Source organism: Pungitius pungitius, chromosome 2 (assembly GCF_949316345.1).
Source record: "Pungitius pungitius chromosome 2, fPunPun2.1, whole genome shotgun sequence".
Taxonomy (NCBI): Eukaryota; Metazoa; Chordata; class Actinopteri; order Perciformes; family Gasterosteidae; genus Pungitius; species Pungitius pungitius.
This window is the reverse complement of record NC_084901.1, coordinates 31,198,353-31,219,615: the sequence shown is the minus strand read 5'-3', so window position 1 is coordinate 31,219,615 and position 21,263 is coordinate 31,198,353. Positions and strand designations below refer to the sequence as shown.

General features: G+C 47.7%; 1 protein-coding gene across 5 annotated transcripts in view; it reads right to left on the bottom strand.

Annotated features, from left to right (window-relative positions):
* ebf1a (EBF transcription factor 1a) overlaps positions 1-21,263 on the bottom strand; it is a 55,711-nt gene that overhangs the window by 22,306 nt on the left and 12,142 nt on the right. For all 5 annotated transcript variants that reach the window (XM_037461175.2, XM_037461176.2, XM_037461178.2 and 2 more), the window contains exons 7-8: positions 5,130-5,211; positions 183-324 (exon numbers count right to left, since the gene is read on the bottom strand). In XM_037461175.2, coding sequence (XP_037317072.1) covers positions 183-324; positions 5,130-5,211 — 224 coding nt within the window. The remainder of the gene's footprint in view (positions 1-182; positions 325-5,129; positions 5,212-21,263) is intronic.

The window sequence follows — 21,263 nt, the reverse complement described above, 5'->3', positions numbered from 1 at the left end:
GAATCCGGGAGGAAGCAGCAGAGAGATAAGAAAGACGGCGAGCGAGCAGTGTTTGAGAGGGATACAGCGCAGACAGAGGAGAGCGTGGAGCCAGACAGGGAGGGGAAAGGCTGCGAGGGGGAGGAGGGGAGGGGAGGAAGACAAAGAAAGCACGGGTTTTTTTTGGTTCCTGCTTTTAATACCGTGTTCCAGGTAGGAAGGGGCTCCTTCCGACGGGTCCAGGCGGCGAGCTCGGCGCCCGTGTTTGGAGTTGTTGTGCACGAACATGTTGTCGGAGACGGCCAGGACGTGACCCTCCACGCTCACCGTGGTGGACACAACCACCTGGGACAGGGGACGGCAGACACAAACGACAATAAGCTTCACTCTGCATCTGCAAATTTAGATTTGGTGGGGGTTTTTTGGCAGCAGTTTTTATACTCATGCCTAACTCGTATTACTTCTGGTCTGGCAATAATAGATTATATATATATAATATAATAACAATATCGCCATATAAAGTTGACATGGCAAAGTTATTAAATAAATTACGGTGACAGAAGAATTAAAAAGAATGCTTTTTGAGTTTGCTCCTTTTAGCTCTGCTTTTGGTCTCCACTCTCAACCCAGTCTCCAAAAAAAGCGTGAAATGGCTACGTTGGTCCACCGTGATAAACGTAGTCATGTTACGTTTTCCCCCAAAATAACGTTACTATGTTACGTTTCTTTTGGCCCATTCATTTACATTGCTTTGCAAATAGGTCACGTGACTATCAAGTTTCCCGGTAGCGAAAAGAAAAACATGGCGGACGGTCAGCATAATCTCCGTGAAAAACACAATATTTTAAGAAAGCATCAGCATTTGTATGCATTTCGATGGCATTTCTAGCGAGAAGTATGCGTTATTCTTTCATAATCTTCTATCAGAGACTGTAGAAGACCTTCCGTTTATTCGTTTCTGCGAAGATTTGAGTGTCCCTTTGGCAAAGCGTGGCTACGCAACGCCTTTAACGGCGCATTATTAAAAAAACACTTCCAGTGGGGGCGTTACCGTAAAGAAGCGTTCAGCCTTAAAGCCACTAATCGCCAAACAAAACAAACTCAAAGCACTCGAATCACATTATGACTTTTTAAACATAAATTCCGTTATTTTTATGAGTTTTCAATGAAAGAATGCATCATTTCCGGGGGTAGGCATGCCCGGGACATCCCGAATTATGGGCAATTTTGATTTGTCCAGCTTTTTGACAGCTCCAGTCCCGACTTCCAATCACAGCCTCCTAAATCAATGACGCGCCTAAAACTCTCGGATCGAACATTACGTCTTGTTTACATGGGAAAGGGGGGCGGGGCTTCGCCCTCAGAGCGGAGCGTCATTTCTCGCTCCACACGTCTCCTCTTTTTACTGGCCAGGAAAACGGGCGATCTATCCCACGTGGGTCTGGCTCCATTCCATTGGCTCTGACGAATCCATAGAGAGGCGGGACTTATAATTTGCCCGGCAAACGGAGAGATTTGAGCTGCATTGCTTCCACTGTGCGTGAAGTGGCCGTGAGGCCTCCACTAAAGTCTCTCTCTATTTGTTCTGCTTTACTCAATAAAAGTAAAACCTTTACAGATATACTGTCCACACACTAGGCTAACATAATGGAGACTTCCAGGCTTCGTCCTTTATGTTTTATGGGGATAAAGCCCCTGTAAGTAGTTTTTTCCCAAGCAAATCTGAGTTTCTTCTTTTTTTGTGTGTCCCATACAAATATCAAAATATATATACTGATTTTCACATCCAAACACACTCACTTATGTTCCCTTTTATCATGACAACAAGAAATTTCAAGATATACCTTTTGCTTTCATAAATCATACAGTGTGTAAATGCCCAGCAGTGTACGGTCCGAGGGCCCCTATCGGGCCACTTGTTAGATGGGTTTGATGGGTTACCGACTAAAATATATGCCCCCACCCCCTAACTTGATTTAGGTCTGTTGCCTCAGGGTAACTTGTAAATATAATAAGTCAAACAAGCAATGTAAGCATTAAGAAAGTAGTGCATTTTGAGCACATTAACCACAAATGGATTCAAACATAAATTCAAAAATATTAAACAAAGAAATGAAATGACCAACACTGTATGTACAAAATCCACATACAAAACATGTAAACTTAAAGGGCTTGTTTGTGTCAAATTTTATGGCATACACATTCAACTGGCCTACAATAACCTGAAGAATGTCTTAAAATACTGAAGGGGGGGACATGATATCATTAGAAATGTTATGCCAGAGGGAGCACAGAATGTATTGTGGGGTGTTCAACAAGGAGGATTTTCAACCTCTACTATGTCTCCATCCTCATCTTGATCGACAGACTCACTGTCACTATCATCAGACATGCGTTATCCTAGTTTTAGTGTGTAAATGCAATTTCCAGCATGAGACCTAAAAAACGCCTACAGGAATAAAAGGGTTAAACCAGATACAACTTGCTTGTTTGACTTATTTGACTTATTATATTTACAAGTTTCCCTGAGGCAGTTAGGGGGTGGGGGCATAAATTTTAGTCAGTAACCCATCCAACCCATCTTAAAACTCAGTCGAAGGAGTCTAACGCCGGAGTCACAGGGTGCAACAAAACTCTGTAGTGAAAAAAGTGAAGGCCGAGGCATGCTGGGTGAGGTGCGATCCCGGCCCTTTTGGGACAGTGTTGTGCCTGAACGCGTTCATAAACTTGTTGATATTTTGGGCGAACGTGAACTCAACGTACTGTATTAATGCCCGATGAACGTCACTGTTCTCGTTCATTCTGGTGTCTATGAACGGCGCGTTCGTTCAGCTTAACATCGTTCAATGGGGTACCAGATTTCTATAGAAAACACACCATAAACGCGCATTAATAAGTGTAGCAAAGAGGCGGCGTATAATAATTTTAAAGAGTTTATGAAGTTACTGACAAGGTCGGTGAGGATGGGAGGAATCTGACCTTTCTTTGCAAACATTTGCACCTTAATGATTACTGTCCTGTTTTTCTTTTAATAATTCCTTATTTAAAAAAGACCATTTAAGCAGCATGTGTTTGAGAATGTAGTGTAGGGGTAAACTCTGCAACTGCTGCTAGTGTGGAGTGAATAGACAGCAACATAGCATCAAAGAATCATTAGGGAAATGCTGTCCCCTCAATGCTAATGTAAACCCTGGTTGGATAAGGATTCAAATTGGATAAGAAGATTAAATCTGATGCATAGCTTCAGTGTTAAAACTGATAAAATAATTGCTGTCTGTGGTTCTGGGCTGTGGCAATAATTTAAAAAAAAAATAGCTCGCAGCAACGTATGGAAAAAAAGAACTGAACTAGTTCATTTTTTGGAACCGTGAACTTAGTTCAAATATTTTGAATTATGAACTGAACTAGTTCCTTTTTAAAATTTGTAAACTAAACTTTGAACTAGTTAATGTAGAAAGTAAACTTTCCCAACACTGGCTATAGGACCCCGGAAGATGATGAACTATGCCTGGGAAGGGCGAAGCCATGCCGGTACGAGCATGATGTGCAAATTAGTCGTCAGATCAAAGTATAGTAGTGATAGACTAATCGAACCATCTAACAAGTGGCCCGATAGGGGCCCCCGGACCGTACACTGCTGGGCATTTACACACTGTATGATTTATGAAAGCAAAAGGTATATCTTGAAATTTCTTGTTGTCATGATAAAAGGGAACATAAGTGAGTGTGTTTGGATGTGAAAATCAGTATATATATTTTGATATTTGTATGGGACACACAAAAAAAGAAGAAACTCAGATTTGCTTGGGAAAAAACTACTTACAGGGGCTTTATCCCCATAAAACATAAAGGACGAAGCCTGGAAGTCTCCATTATGTTAGCCTAGTGTGTGGACAGTATATCTGTAAAGGTTTTACTTTTATTGAGTAAAGCAGAACAAATAGAGAGAGACTTTAGTGGAGGCCTCACGGCCACTTCACGCACAGTGGAAGCAATGCAGCTCAAATCTCTCCGTTTGCCGGGCAAATTATAAGTCCCGCCTCTCTATGGATTCGTCAGAGCCAATGGAATGGAGCCAGACCCACGTGGGATAGATCGCCCGTTTTCCTGGCCAGTAAAAAGAGGAGACGTGTGGAGCGAGAAATGACGCTCCGCTCTGAGGGCGAAGCCCCGCCCCCCTTTCCCATGTAAACAAGACGTAATGTTCGATCCGAGAGTTTTAGGCGCGTCATTGATTTAGGAGGCTGTGATTGGAAGTCGGGACTGGAGCTGTCAAAAAGCTGGACAAATCAAAATTGCCCATAATTCGGGATGTCCCGGGCATGCCTACCCCCGAAAATGATGCATTCTTTCATTGAAAACTCATAAAAATAACGGAATTTATGTTTAAAAAGTCATAATGTGATTCGAGTGCTTTGAGTTTGTTTTGTTTGGCGATTAGTGGCTTTAAGGCTGAACGCTTCTTTACGGTAACGCCCCCACTGGAAGTGTTTTTTTAATAATGCGCCGTTAAAGGCGTTGCGTAGCCACGCTTTGCCAAAGGGACACTCAAATCTTCGCAGAAACGAATAAACGGAAGGTCTTCTACAGTCTCTGATAGAAGATTATGAAAGAATAACGCATACTTCTCGCTAGAAATGCCATCGAAATGCATACAAATGCTGATGCTTTCTTAAAATATTGTGTTTTTCACGGAGATTATGCTGACCGTCCGCCATGTTTTTCTTTTCGCTACCGGGAAACTTGATAGTCACGTGACCTATTTGCAAAGCAATGTAAATGAATGGGCCAAAAGAAACGTAACATAGTAACGTTATTTTGGGGGAAAACGTAACATGACTACGTTTATCACGGTGGACCAACGTAGCCATTTCACGCTTTTTTTGGAGACTGGGTTGCCACTCTCCACTCTGGGGGGCTCTTTGGCTGCCAGATGGTACACTACGTTTGGCTGCTAACTGCTAACTTTAACAGTTTGGCGCTAGGACACCAAACACAAATGTGAGAGGAACCCTGTTTCTCTGTGGAAAGATGCTGGTAGGTTGTGGCGTTGCCATGTCTGGTGCTTTTTCATGAAACGCGTTGAAATGCGGGGGTTTGTTCTCTCTGCAACAGATGCTGTGCGGCCGCAGGCATCTGTTGGGTCTCACCTGAAAACGCCTCATGTCTCGAGGGTTCCCCGCATTCTTCAGGCAGTTCTGGTTGCACTTCAGGAAGAACTTGAGGAAGAACCTGCAAATGCAGGAAATAAAAGAATCAGTGAAAGTCCAGCTGTATGTCACTGAAAGTACAGTGTGAGCTACCCATATAGATCACAAGATACAAACAAAACAAATAAAACAGCCGTGGCAGACAAGACTCGCACGCCCCCCCCCCTCCATCCCCCACCCCTCCAGCCCCCACTCTCCGTCATCCATCAGTTGTTTATGACTACGGGAGTTTTCAATGTTGAAAGAGCTCCGGGATATTGAGTAAGATGCTACCTTGTATATCCATCTCCTGCTGTCGCAGCTCGCCATAAACTCACCGGGACAGACGCAGCCCCCACCCCCATGCTACAGGGCGGCGTGACGGAGGCTTTGCTTTGGCTACTATGCAGCGCCACGTTGCCGCTCCTGCCTCTCTCTCAATCTCAGTGTGAGAGACCACATCAACAGCACCTGCCATGCATTATTAATAGGCTGAGATGGCAAGTATGGCTACCCGCATCAATACTTAATGAGGGAGGGAGGGTCGGAGGAGTAAAGGGGGGTGGGGGGGGGGGGAATGGGAGCACCGGAGGCCTGAAAAGCAGAAAAGGGGGCGGCTGACAATTTATTCCCTAGCCCCGCCCCGAGGCTTTAAGCCTGACAACTTCTTCTTCTTTAAACGAAACGGTGCGGCGGATCTCTCTCCCGCCGCCCCCTTCTGCATCGTCTGCCTCTCTGAAAACATCAACAACAACACAAAAAAAACACCGAAAAAAAAAAAAGAATACCATGTGAACCGCGAAAATAAACAGCGGCATGTACGAATCAACAGGAACCCTCAAAAGGGGTAAAAAAAAACTACAAATTTCCCGGGTCCCCTGCTCCTCCTCCTCCTCCTCCTCCTCTCTCTGAGGTAGCTCAAAGAAGTGCTGACAGCTGAAACTGCTTACAATACAGATCTCCACCAGCCAGAGAGAGAATCACTCCTTTGCTCAGCTTTTCTTTCACATGTCTTCTTTTCTACCCTCTGTTCATTTGTTATGGCTGGGATTCTGCACTGGGCAGCGCGTTTGGAGCCAACGGCCTAAGATGTAATCACGCACAGGCAAACACATAATATCACACACGCACACACACACGCACACGCACACACACACACACACACGTACAGAGGCATGTCAAGAGAAACCAGCGGTGTGACAATTGCTCCTTTGAGGGAAAAAAAAGAAAAGAAAGAGAGAGCAAAGATAAATGGACGGAGTTGTGTCTCGTTTCAAGGGGCCAGCCCACCGCTGTGCACGTTACGAGCATCTGATGTAACTGGTGAATTTATTCCTGACAACTTTTGAACCCACGACAGCCGGTTAGCGGTGGATGCTCTTCTTCAAGTGAGGAAGAAAAAGCCTCGTACGGTCTGAGTAACGAGAACGGCCTTTCTCTGCCGCTCTTACTTTCTCCCCTCGTCTTTGTTTGCGTTCTGATTTACGATCTCGGCGGCGCGAGAGGCCAAACCCGAGTGAGACGAGGGAGAGCAAAAGGCAAGAGGGAGGGAGGGTAGCAGGAGGCGGACAAGATAGACGGACAAAGTAGGGAGTATGTGTAATGCGAAAGGAGAGACAGACTCCTGTATATTTTAGAAGCTGTAGGCCAATATCTCAATAATTCATGAAGTGGAGGGTTGGAGGTTTTTTTTTTTTTCTTCCCCCTCTGTGGCTGTAGGACCCCACAGGCTGAGGGTCGCCCAACTTTCTTATCTCCTCGGAGGTCAGAGAGCAGCCTTGCAGACAGCTGTGGACCACATCCACTTGTCCAACATACTCCACCGTCCTCATTGCAACTCCTGTTTAATTCAGTGAGTGCCCCTCCTTTCCTCCGACCGTCCCGCTCCTCTGAGGCATTCCTGATGGGCGAGGGATGAGGGATAAGTGGGCCGGGGGAACAGTCAGGGGCGACCAAATCAGCGGGGTTAAATATTAGAGTTCGGATCGGAGCGAGGAAGAGGAGGAGGAGGAGGAGGAGGAGGAGGAAAGCGAGTATTGAGCGCGAAAAAGGAGCCGTTGAGAGAAAGTCGGCACGCCCCATTCGCTCAGCCATGTTTTCAGAGCGTCCCCTGGATCTGCAGATCCGCGTGGATCATCTGATTCATTATTTACACGACTTAAGGTGTCTGGAGTCGGCCACTCGGAAACATTACAAAACTGCAGCGTGTTGACTCCTCGCTGCTCTACCTCATCTCCCCGGGAGCCGGCGGACCGGCGGAACCACCGCTGCACACATTTGACATGGATCAACAGAGTGTGGGTGCGCGGCGGGGGGGGGGGGGGGGGGGGGTGAAGAGCAGTCGCTGTGTTGATATGCAACGGCAAAGGGATTAGCGTTCGGCTTTATGGAATAATCTGATTGACAGCTGACCAGTAAATATGGACGGATAGCTGACGGTGGCCCGTAATTCTCTCATTTGCTCCGTTCAGCCGTGATTATCATGATTAGAATCACGATTACCGCGCTTTTTAATCAATGAGACGACCTATGGATTCACAATTGTTGCTCTGTTTCTGATGGGGACTTTGATAACATTTTTTCAGACTGACCCCCCCCCCCCCCCCCCCCCCCCCCACGTTCAAATCCGATTAGCTTCAACAACAAAATCTGTTCATTTCAATGGATTTCAGAGTCAATGTTAAATAACAAAACAAAAATGCGACATTGCTACAATGGTTCTTCTACACGACAGGTTTAGGTCGGTTTGGATTAAACATCACTCTAAACCAAGAGTTACCTGTTGACTATTTATTTTGGAAAAATTCTTTTCAAAAGGTTTTTTTGCGTTCATTTGCATATAAATACTCCACCATGTTTAAGTTTACCCTCTTGACAACACCTTCGAAACAATGGCATACAGGTCCAGTTTAATCCTGCCTTTAAAGCAGATGACGGGGAATGAAATCGAGTGACAAGTCATCATGAGACATCACCCATATGATGATTCTCTGGAAATCTCAGTATTTTAAACAATTAAACATGAAAGTCAAAAGATCTTTCAACCTCATATTTTAAAATCTTCTAAAAACTTACAATCTCACTTGGCCTACAGAAAGAAATCGTCTCCTGCCGGCTCCACAGCTACAAATATTATCGGCGCGAAATGCTGCGCTGGGCGGATTAAATTAAATCAAACCATTTTGCTCTCACGTAATTACCCCAAAATCCAGGAATGGCTGTGGAAGTGAATTTGTGTAAATAACTGCTTGGCCTCTTGAAGCCTCATGGCATAAATTTGAAACAGCGAGAAAAAAAAACGAATAAATAAACACATGCAGCCGGTTGCCCTGGTAATTTAATGATCTTACACTTTCATCATATCATATGGAGCATTATTTGTCACTTTGGAGCAATTAAACACAAAATCACCCTCTGCCCATAAAATAAACACACAAAAAAAAACAAGGAAAGCAATTATAACACAACTTTTAAGTAATCCCTGTAGCATCTGAATATTATTACTGTGGTGATAAAGATTGTCTAAGCGATTAGCTAACAGCGAGAAGGCCTCCGAGGGACAATGCTGTTATATTTTCTAATAATTCTCCAACATTAGCAACAAATGAGGTAAAGAGTTGTTTTCCTTGTCAAAATGAACAGGGATAACTTTGATTTTTTTTTGTCTTTCCTCTGCCCTTCTGGTTTATTCATCTATTCAGCCTTCTTGGTGTACAGCTTTGTTTCTCATTTCTTTACTCTTGTGCCCCCTCCCCCCCCCCCCCCCCCCCCCCCCTCTGGGTTTCCTTCTGATGCCGGCGCGCTGTAAAAATGGCTGTGGGTGATGCCATAACTCAGCCCTCTCCTCTCCCTCCATCCGTCTCTGCCGCGCAGATCATCTCCACAAGAAAAGCAGTGTGTCTGCCTCATAATATGCTTCATGAGGTGTGTAATTCACTGGGCTCCAGAGGGGAGCCATTTGTCTCGGGGGTTAACTAAGTGACACAACAGCACTTCCCCGGGCCTGTTACCACCGTGGGACATGTTGAACTAATGTAGGCAGGTAAGAGGAATGGAAGACCTTGCATTGCTGCAATTAAGCATCGTGATCTTTCCCAGGAAATCCATCCCAATGGAGTGGGAAGCGAGCTCAGACGAAATGTAAATGTTTGTAAGCAAATATTAAGTTACAACGGAGGAAAGGTGTGTGACGAGGGGCCACTCGACGGGAAGTCTGGTGCCCTCAGAGAACCAAATATCTTCAAGTCCTGTTTTGTGTATTTTCTTTTCCTCCACCTTGTGTTTCACTTCTCGTATTCTCTCTCTGTTCCGAAACTCTCCTTTGCGCTCTCCGCTATGCATCACTGACACTTCAAGCCAGAGCCTGACTGGCTTGTTTTCGTGGTGACCTGTCTCCCTGCCTGCAGTATATGTTTAAAGCGTGCAAGCACATACACTCGCACACATACACACTAATTTAGGGAGATTTATGAGGGGGGCCTTGCACCAGGAGCCACGCAGGCTGACCCCAAGGGGTGTAGGGGGGCGCCGGGCGGAGGAGGGGGCCTGCCTCCAAAGGAGGAGGAGGGGGGGGGGACATTAATAATCTAGAACCAGGTCTGTCTACGGGGCCGGGGCTCTGGGCCTCGACACCAGGCTGTAACAAGCGGCAGTGGCCCAGTTTACTGGGAGAGAAACATCCAGTTCTTACAAATATTGAGTAAAAAAAAACAAACACTGAACATGGAAGAAAACACATATATTGAACACAGAAACATGCAGACAGACAGGGTGACACTAGCACGAAAAAACACAGACACGCACACACACTCACACACACACACACACTTCACTCCGTTGGAGTGCAACTCCTCCAAGTAGCAGGGTGCACGTCTATATTGCCCCCATGTCTATCTTAAGTGTCATGATTTATTCAAATAGAACATCTCACTGCGTTGAAAAATTCATTTCAGGCCCGCTGCGTGCTCCGTCCCATCCTCACCCTCCGTCTGTATCTGCTCGTGTCGTGTCAGCTAAATTTTACCCCCGTTGTTAAATATTTCTCAGAACAAATGGACCCTGGAGGAGGGAGCCGGCGGGTCAGGGAGGATCCGCGCCGCGCCTTCGCCGCTGAGGGAGAGGCCCCACTTGGGAGAGTTTGCGCCACGCTTCCCCTGGAGCCGGATTTACCATCCCAGCTTGGGGACAGCGGTCCCAGAGACACTTAACCAATTGTGTTTCATCCATTTCGTCCCAAAACGATCATTCAAAATTCAACTGAGAAATCGTGCGGGGAGCATTGACGGACAGCCAATGAGATCTCTCTCCTGCTCGCTTGTGGGGGGGGAAAACGAGTGCAGGGTTCAACAACTTGTAGCCCGATAACATCGCAACCTGTGGTCTGGCTTTTACAATATAGCACTGGGGGTGGGGGGGGAGGGGGGAGGGGATGCAACCCAAATAAACATCTTTGCATGCGTGTGTGTGTGTGTTTATCAAAGACGTGATGAATAAGAGGCTGTCTGGTTGATGGACAAGCTTGGCAGGCGGTGCTGATTGAAACACTTCCCCTGTCGGGGCCTGGCCCATTAATCTGAAGGAGACAGAGACAAAGAGGGTGAGGGGGGGATGGCGGGGTGGGGGCAGAGGAAGGCTGCAGGCCCCACAGACCACGAGAGTAATGAAGGGACCTGGTCCCCCTCACCTCAGCGCTGTCCTGTTATGCTGGGAAACGCTGCTACCCTGTCCAGCCCGAGCCCCTGCCCTCGTGGGACTGACCAGTGAATAATGGCCCTGTCATCAGCCCGGGTAGACGCCGCCGCACAGCCGAAGGGTGTGTGTGAGCGCTTGTGTGTGTGTGTGTGTGTGTGTGTGTGTGTGTCAGACCGTGTGCCTCCCCGTGCAGTCATTTACCCTAACCGTTCTCCTCTCTACCTTAGTTGAGGACGGATATTCATATTGACCCGTGTTGATTTAAGCACATGTTCAAGTAAATGCATAATGCATCCACTATATATAGCTTGATAAAGAGCATCGCGTCAACCCGGGACCAGCGCCATACGCTGTGGGGACGAATGTGCCGCTTGCAGAAGTTCTGCCTCTCTTTTTGCTCCATTTAAGCAGCGCATTAAATCACAGCTACGACTGCGCGCCGGCTCTCAAGGTTACGTTTCTAAATGCAGCGGGATCAGAAATCACAAACTTAATTAGTGTGCCGCGTTTGTTCTCGGGTGAAAAGTTGCTCCCTCCAATGGGTCTTGGGGGAGCGACATGCAAGCAGACGTGTAAGGACAGAGTGCGTGTGTTTGTGTGTGTGTGTGTGTCGGGAGGTAGACTGATACTGAACAGAGACGTATGGCTTGGCTGGTGTGTGTGTGTGTGTGTGTGTGTGTGTGTGTGCGGACATGTGAACGTGTGTGTGTGTGTGTGTGTTTTGGCCTTGCATCCCTCTGTGTTTATCAAACATATTACAGCTCCTTCTAGATTCCTCACCTGCACACCCCCAGCCTGCTACATATGGCCCACCAATCACAAAATAAGGAACCATGCATATATTAGCATAGCTAATGACCTACGCTCTCCATTTAATATGCAAATTCCCTGAAACATTACTGAATGCCGTCTGTTCTAAATGAATAAATTTGAATCGCAATTAGAATAATCCTTTATAATTAATGAAAACTGTCAATTTTGGTTCATAAGTAATTTGATTAAAGTGGTGATGGGACACTTATGAAGTTCATCGGGCTGTGAGGGGCGTGAACACACACTGGCTCGCGTGCATGCAAACACACATACACACATGATGCATGACAACCAACAGCAGGTCCAGGGCTCCATTATTGATGAAGATGATTAATAAACTTATGAAAGTGGTTGTCACACCAGAACTTCTATTATTATTTTTTTTTTCTTCCACCCAACACAACTTCTTTCCACTCCTTTACTGCCGCGGAGAAACAACAGATCAATCACGCCTTTCTGCCTCCTGACAAGAGAGGGAGAAGTGAGGGAGTGATTGAAAAGGTTCCCCGGCCTCTTGGTGCTGTGTCAGTGGCCCGTCTGTCCGCCGGGAGACACTGATGGACTGACGTGGCGGAGGGAGCACCAAACGCGCACACGCCAAGTCATCGCGGGGGGCTTGAAACTGCTGCCCGTTGTTACCCGGGGGGGGGTGCGGTGCGGTTTTGCTGTGTTTTTTTTTTTTATCAGCGTATGGTAACATGGCATGACAAGCATATTGCAGAAGAGTGCGGCCAGTTTGTACCTGTTCAACAACAATCCCCTTCTTGGCCATTATCTCTCTGATGCTGTGCTGTAGCTGCCACCGAGGCGCATAATGGCGTCACTTAAATCAGGGTCACTCGACTGTGGGAAATTGCTGCAGTGTGCGCTGCGTGTGCTGCCCCCCCACACCCGCACCCGCACCCCTCCACCTCCAGTACGTTATGTATATGAACGCGAGTGCGCTGGTGTTTGCGCGCCGACTCGAAAAGCGAGTGCGCGCACGTGAGTGTGTTTGCACGGCTTCGACCCAATAATAATGGTCCAGATAGTGTAGAGCCGAGCAGACTAATTAGCCATATCACTGGGAAAATAGCAGCCTGCTAATTAATGGGTATTATGGCATTTCAGAAGTCACTGCTCTAATTGGGAGGGAACTGAGCCTCGCATTTCCATACTGCAGTAATACCGGATTTATCCGCCTGTCTATCTTCCTGTCTGTCTGCCTTGGCATTACTTCCTTTTAAAAACAATCCTCCAAATGCACGCGGGGAAAAAATAATGATCACATTTTCACCAGACACACACAGCAATGCACAGGAAGTGTATGGACACATACATGCCGAGTTCTTCACACATAAAGAAAAAACAACTCGGACCACAAGGGGAAAGGACTTAAACATTTGTGTAACCTCTGACCCATTATATTGTATATATATATACTCTGATTAAATATCTTTATATTGCTTTTAATAAAGAAAAACAACAGCTGACGGTGATTCGGTGAGTAATGCAATCTGTCCGAATAATTTCCTTCATCATTTTGTATGTGTCTCGGAAACCGTCATCTCTTTGATACAAATGCATGCATGCATATCCCCTGTAGGTTCCCCTTAACCCGATCAGACAGTGGGACAATCAAAGTAGATTTGCATTCAAATGCCAAATGCTCTGTATCAAATATCAAATCAAGCCCCGAGTCACTGAGACGGACAGACCTCCTCCCTGCTTCCTCCACCTCCTCCCTTCTCCTCCCACAGTCCCAGGGACTCCCATTCTCCTCCGGACGAGCTCCATCCAGGAGTGACAGGCTTTGGCCAGGGTGTGATTGACAGCCTGTTGATGGTTCGCTTTTCCACAACAGACCCACACACACACACACACTCCTCTCCTTCTCAACCCACACACACACACACACACACACACACACCCTGTGCGCCTGCACCACCTTCCCGTGCTCGTGCACTGGCCTGGGTGTCTGTGATAGCCCCGCAGGCTGTGCCCCGCAGGCTGCACAGCACTATACATACAAATCACAGTGTGTCAGCCTTGTGAATGGGCCCATTTTGACTCTGTCCTTGTAAAGTCAGGCCCCCCCTTGAAGCGGGCTGGATCTGTATCCTGCCTCTTTTTTTTTTTTTTTTTTACTTTGCCTCCGACTCTCATATGCACACAGAGGCAGATGAATGATGAAACCAACACAAAGGGGACGCGTAGTGGGAGCGCGCACGCACGTCCACATCCACACTAACACGCAGGGAAAAAATGGTGGATTTAAATACGGTGCTAATGGGCAGCGCCTCGCAGCAGCAGGGTATAAATACGTCCACAACAACACGCGCGCAGACGGTCCATACACACCGGGACGGCCAAGACCCGGGGCCTAATCTCACACACTCAGCTAGTACACCTGGATAATGTTAAGAGGGCAGTTATAGTCAATTACATTCCCATATAACGCATAAACCTCCACCCCGCCTGTGCCGGGAGAGTAATTGAGAACAGACGCAGAAAGCACTGCGGTCCAGACAAAAAGTCAACTTCCCACCCCTGACTTTCCCATTCACTACATTAGCCGCCTTCCCAGTCCATATTCCAGGAGTCCTGGGGGCAAATGTAAGGGGGGGAGGAAGGGGGGGGAGTCGCCATTTGGATGCAAAGCAGCGAAAGGGCAGCTGGATATGGAGTTCTATGAGGTTCTGGAGAGGGAGACATGGAGGGGTGGAGAAAGCTTTGTCTCCCAGGTGAGGTCCAGGGGAGGGGCAGCTAGGGTCGGGGTGAGAGGGTGGCGGACTGGTGCCGTTCCACGCGGGGGCGGCGGGGGAGTCAAGGGGGGAACAGCGCTTGTAAGTAGGAGTTTGAGACTGACAGGTGACATTACCCTGCGTCATGGCTGGAGGGAGAGAGGGACAGAGGGCGCGATGGTTATCCAAGCAGAGAAATGTCAACGTCCAGACACCGCTGTGACACACGCACGCAGACACACAAACACACACACACACACACAAACAAGGGCCGCGCCGACACACCCTCACACAAAGATCCAGGACAAAGGAGTCTGGAGTCTTTGAGAGCGAAAAAAGGCGGCCTACAGTGGGCACAGATGAGGAGATTACATCCTTACCATTTGAAAAAAAAAGGAGGTGAGAATAAAGAGACAAAGCAGAAGAAAAGGCTAAAAGTCACTGGCTGTACTATTACGAGTCAACAACCTTGCATTTATTCATATCGTCTGCTTTCTAAACATCTGCTTCCCCCCTTTTCACGAAGTGGGCTCTTCCTACACATTTGTCCCTTCCCGATCTGCTGTCTGCCGTTTTCATTAAAGCCTAACCTCATTTTGGACAAGCTTATAAAATGTCCGTATTGCTGCTCATTCGACCCCATTGATTTAGTGTTTGGTTAAATATTCACGACTGTGGATGCAATTAACATGCTGTTAATGAATAATTGATCGCATCTTAAGCGGCCATAAAACTCATGCATATTAATTATTGAAACAGGAAATATGAAGAAAGAAAAAAAAAAACAACCTTCCTTGTTTTGCCTCAATCAACCTTCTTTCATTTTGTTTCTGTAGTCGGGGAGGCATGTTGAGAGTATTCAAGAGGGAAATGAGTGTGTGTGCGTGTGTTCATATGAGAAGCAGAAAAGACGCAGAGAAGTGCAGTGAACACCATGCAAATGCCTTTTCCATAAACAACGCTTTAACAGCTCTTGTAAGCATCGAAGCCGCGTTTGAGTACGGCCGCGGCGCCCACATGTCTGCGCCGTGCGTGCAGCTCGGTGTGACGTGGAGTACAGCGCGGCGGCTGAGCGCTGCGCTGACAGCCTCGTGTGACAAAAGGTAGTAGAACCCCGTTTTGACAGGCAAGTATTTAGCAGAAACCAGAAGAAAAAAAGAGGAAAAAATCTGGAGAACGTGGGTGAGGGGGGGGGGGGGGGGGGGGGGTGGGTGGGGGAGGCGGGGCTTGTCCGTGCGAGACGAGAGATCAGTCAACGAGCTTTCCTCTCCCACCGCGTCTTCACTGGTGTACGGTCACAGGCCGATGTCACCCCCCCGGGCTCCTGGCCCGGGCCCTGGTGAGCGGAGAACCGTGGGGAGGGATACTAGTAATGCTGCGATGCACCTGTGGTCAGGTGAAAAGGTACGACTTGCTTTCGCCCCGTCTGTATGTATGTAGAGCAAAACTGTGCGTTTGTGCGTGGTCGGGGGGGGGGGGGGGGGGGCGGATTCATTATCCATACATCCTCCACTCCAAACCCACTCTGAAATGTCTTAGCATGAAAAATACATCCCAGAAGCAGACACACACTCCAGAAAAACACCAATTTACGTTGTCGCTAGTTATTTATTTAGCACAGAAAAGCTCTCAGAGTGCGAGTGTGTGCGCGTGTGTGTACGTGTGTATGTGCGTGTGTTACCTCCCTCTCCGGCACCCTAACTAACGACTTGGCGATGTCGGCGCCTCGGAGCTAAAAGTGACAAGCCGTCAGTTGTGTTCCAACATTAACCCCTTCTCCGTGTCTGCGTGCCTGTCTCCTTCTCTGTGATGTTGGCTTGATCAAAGAAGCAGAACTTTAGCAAAAAAAAACAACCGGGGAGAGCGTGACGGAGGACGCCATGCTGCTTACAGACTGACGAACGACGGCCGCTCTCCCGGCAAAGCACCGTCCCCTTTTTTACTTGTCTTTGTCCCTCCATCATCGGCCTCTCTCATTATCTCCCCCTTTCTGTCGCTCAGAGAGGCGACGTGAGGCGACTGGCACCGTTCGGTCTCCTTCATACGCGTACACGCCCAGGCCGTAAGCAGCAGTAAGGAGAGGCTATAAGCTTGGCGAGGAAGATGGCGCTGGCCAACATTTCGATCCCGCCCCCCCCCGCCTGTTTTGAAAAGAGAGATGGCGAGGGATAAAAGACCAGGATGCACCAGAGTGACAGAATACGTAACAAAGATGCCCCTGCGTCGGTGTTTCATCTCGTCTTAGGGTTACCCAGCGGTGAGATTCCTCAAACACACCTCCAGTCACAGGGGTGGGAGGGTAGCAAGCAAAGAGAGAGAGATGGGAGAGATGGGAGGGATGGGAGGGCTCTGTGTGGATAATGTTCTGGGTGTGGGGAAGCAGAGCACCTAACACAGGTTGGCCTGGTTTCAGTAATGAGTTTGATTCTTCTCTCTGCCTCTTCATTCTCACTGGGGACCAAGACTGCATAATAACATCCTCCCCACACACACACACACACACACGCGCGAGAACGTGCACGCACGCACGCACACACAGGCACAAACAGGTCTATGGGGAGCTAATTATCCTCACCTGTGTTAATTATTGCTGTAAGCCAATCAGAGGACTCTGTGCTAATTAGGCAGTGTTAGGTCTGATTAGTGTTTTGCAGAAGGCCCACTCAAACTGTTATCCACCATACTAGTGCCCTCAGGCGAGAAAGGAGAACAGGTGGAGGCTTGCCCTGTGATTGTGTTTGTGTGTGTGTGTGTGTGTCTGTGTTTGTTAGCTCATCCTCAATAATAATTAACTGAGGGACAAGCTTAAATTCACAATAAAACAGTGTAAGTCTAATCTGATTATTTTCGAATCAAACTTCTATTAAACAAAACAATGCATGGCATCAAGTCAACTCGTCTCTGCCCTCTGAGTTAATTGGCCCTGGTTTGGGGTCACTTATTTTATCTGGACAAACAACCCTTGTGCCCTTTTAGTTAATGAGGGCTGATCCAGGATCAGTTTTGTCACTAATGGCTCCTTTTTGCCAGGATAACCCCTCGGATTGATCCACGCATCACACATGCAACCCCCACCCTGACCCAGGAGAGTGATCTCCTGAGCAAGCGTGTGTGTGTGTGTGTGTGTGTGTGTGTGTGGTTTAGGCAGAGAAACCAATGCTCAGAAAGAGAGAGGTTAACACACAGAAGAAGTGGTAAAGAATGGAAGGTTTCTAGATGATCCCCCAGCTGGGAGGAATGAAAGTTAAAAAGGGGAGAAAGGAGCAGTGAGGATGAGAGGAAGAAGGGAGAGAGGGGAGAGAGAGAGAGAGAGAGAGAGGGAGGGAGAAGAAGGCTGGAGGAAACCTTCCTCTTATGACACGATTGATTTTCTTTCAGAGGCTTGAGCCTGTCACTACTGAACACTTGGTCCCCCCCCCCCCCCCCTCCTCCACACACACACACACACACACACTCAATCACACACATGCACAAACTCCGTGCCCTGACCTCCACGTGTGCCTGCTGGTCCATACAGGGTCTAATGACACCAAGGCCTCCCACAGATCAATACTAAACTGTCACTCAGCTTGCACGCACAGACACAAGCACACACACACACACACACACACGCACACGCAAAAGCAGTCGAACAGATGCAGGCACACATGCGCACACAGGTAGGGTATGCGTATGCACATTTGTGTAAGCTGGAAGCAATGTTTTCTACAACCTCAGCAGATGCCCTCCTCCTCCCCCTCCACCCACTATACCCTCCTTTACACCCCCCCCCCCCCCCCTTCCACACACACACACACACACACACACACACACACACACGCATACTGGACCAAAGCCATATTCTCTTTCCTCAGCTGTTTTCTCACCCTCCTGCTCCCTCACACTGAGAGTCTGGCTCCTGATGTAATATTGATGAGTGAGAATGGAGGCCCTATAAAAAGTGATAGGTCCTTGTGATTGTAAATTATAGATTGGCATTGATTTTGACCACAAACGCGCACACTCGCAGACACACACAGAACCACAACTGCTCGTTTGGTTTGCCCCTTTCCTCAGGACTAACTTATTCCACGTCATTAAATGCCGTTTCTCTTTCTTCTTTCAATCCCCTCTCTATCTCTCCCTCCCCCATTTACTCTCCTCCTCCTCCTCCTCCTCCTCCTCCTCCTCAACAATCTCAAGTACCCATCCACCGCTCTCCATACACATCTCAAGTGCCACTTAGAAAACCAGACGGGGGACTTGAGCCAAACTCTGCTCTCACTGGTCCTGTGTTTGCGTGACTTTTGGTGTCTCGGAGTCAGGATAAAAATACAAAAGAAGCTCACCCGCCGCGCATTTCCCCTCAATTCTGGACATGCCGGCATAATCCATGTCCAACAAAAAAGAAAAGCTCTGGCGACAAACATTTGTTTGTCTCCGTTGAATCACTAATTATAGCCTGGCACAACACAGGGCAGATGCAGGCTAATTCACCATTAGGCCGTTTGGTGTTTATTAAACTTTTATAATGTGATCACTCTGATAACGGTACAATTGTTTCCCTGGGCGTGTGTGATTATACTGTGGTACCCCTCTGTCCCCTCGTAATGGCTCCCGCCTAGTGTATGCATGCATGTGTGTGTGTGTGTGTGTGTCCGCACATGTGTGTGTGTGTGTGTCTTGGAGCTTGCGGAGTAGTGTTTTCCATTTCTCATTAGAGTGGCACAGACTCCTGCTGCAGGGTCAATGGAGGGGGAGAGGGTGTGTGGATATATGTGTGTGTGTGTGTGTGTATCTGTTTGAAGGGGAGTGGGGTGGTAATGAGCGCAGGAACATAATACTACGGCGTCCATTAATGCTCTGAGGCAGTGACATTAGGCATACTTAACTAATAGAGCCAGTCTCTGCAATTACCCACTGTTATCTCTGCAGCTTTAGAGGGGAACCGGCTTTAATAAATGTTTGTAGTGATGTGATAAATGCCAGGTTTGCTCATTTGTAATCCACACTGCGGGACAAGGGGAAGCGGGCGGATCTAATTGTTTTACTCCCGATTCGAGGATGTGGCTGAGCAGAGAGGAGGGTAAAACGTCTCTCTCTCTCTCTCTCTCTCTCTCTCTCTCTCTGTCTCTGTCTCTGTCTCTCTCCCCCTGCGTCCCTCACGGCTCTCAGCGGGGGTGCCGATACGACTGTCCTCCTGTCAAACAGCAGGTAAGCAGTCCGTACCCGACGCTCACCGCCACGTCTTTGCCTCCTCTTTTTCCTTTTCATCCCCCCCCCCCCATCTCCCTTTCATCCCCGACCACATCAGACGCGGGGGCCGTGATGGCGTGTGTAAACACCTTGTCATGCTAACACGGCCGTCACGGCGAGAAGAGAGACACGCTTCACTAAAGGTGCGCTGTCTTTGTGTTTGAACGGGCCTGTGGGGGCCACGCGCCGGGCCGCTCCAATTTCAGCGGCAGTTAACCAAGTTCCTCCATCGTGAGTAATTTAAGGGAGTACCGTTCGCTGAGTACATCTACCTCAAAGACGGATGCCAATTAACAAGAAAGTAGGCTTTTGCACCTGCAGTTTGAACTCCTTGCGCAACCCTCACTCTTTCTGCAGTACGTCTTCTTGTCTGAAGGCAATAGCCAGATGGAGAGAGAGTTAGGTTTTGGTGTAGGGAGGGAAAAAGAAGGATACGGGAGGGAGGCCAAGGGTGAGAAAGTGGCGCTTTTAATTGTTTTTTTTTTCTTCAGAAAAAGGTGGCGGAGGTCTGTGCGTTTGAACTGAATGTCACCGCGTGTGAATCACAGCCTCCGCGCTGGAGAAGCCAATAAACCGGGATAATTGGCGCGACCGTCTCCCCCGTGCCGCACGCAGGTATCGAGGAAAGAACGTTCAAACGCAGGGGAAGATTCCAAGTGTGATTAACTTTAAAAAAAAAAAAAAAAAAAAAGGAAGAAGAAGAAGAAGAAGAAGAAAAAAAAACCCTTTGGAGTTAAATCTGGAGTTTTGAGTGGGAGGACCAAAGAAGAAGAGACATAGACTGAGGGGCAGGTAGAGAGATGAAGAGCAGAGCAACGTGGATGGAGAAAAAAATCACAGAGGCAAACGCATTAGGAGACGCGGAAGAAACAGGAAAGGAGCGAACATTCCTCCCAGCGGGGTCAAGCCGCTCGGTAAACAAACAAACACACAAAGGGGGCGAGGCGGTGTAAAACAACAAAGTGTCTCACTTGCCTACGCCTTACTTTGTCTCCCCTCATCAGTTACATAAACACAAACAAAGGCCTTTAAATTCGCCTGGGCTTTTTTGAAGTGAAACAGTGACATGTGCTTGGGGTCTCATTTGTTGGTGATTAAATGCAAAGTAAAAAAAAATAATATATCAGAAATGTAAGAATATATCATCCCTTTGATCGGGCCGTGCTGTTGACCATAATTGTCTGCGTGTTGACGTTGCCGCTTTACGTTTAATTACGGCAGAGATACTCCCTTTGAAGATTTATTTTGCCTCTGAACACTGCAGCTCAAATTAGTCAAGCTCAATGTCACAAATCTCCAATATAATCAGATGCGAAATGGCTGAACCTGGAAATAATGATACGGTAACTGAAACGCCTCTATAGGTGCCACAGCAGGAGTGTTTTTTTCTAAAGAAAATTCAAAACCATCGAGCAGAAAAAAACAAAGCAAAATCTGACATAAAATAGTTTAGAAAATATGAAAAGGATCCTTCCCACAACCAGTATCACGCTCCACATCTCTCCCTCCCTTTCTCCCCCATGCCGTGCAGGCTTTCCTTCCATTGTGGCGTGTGAAACTGAGAGCGCCGCTCACAGCGATCCGTTCTTCCTGGACAGGTTGACGGAAAACAATCAACAGACTATACATCTTC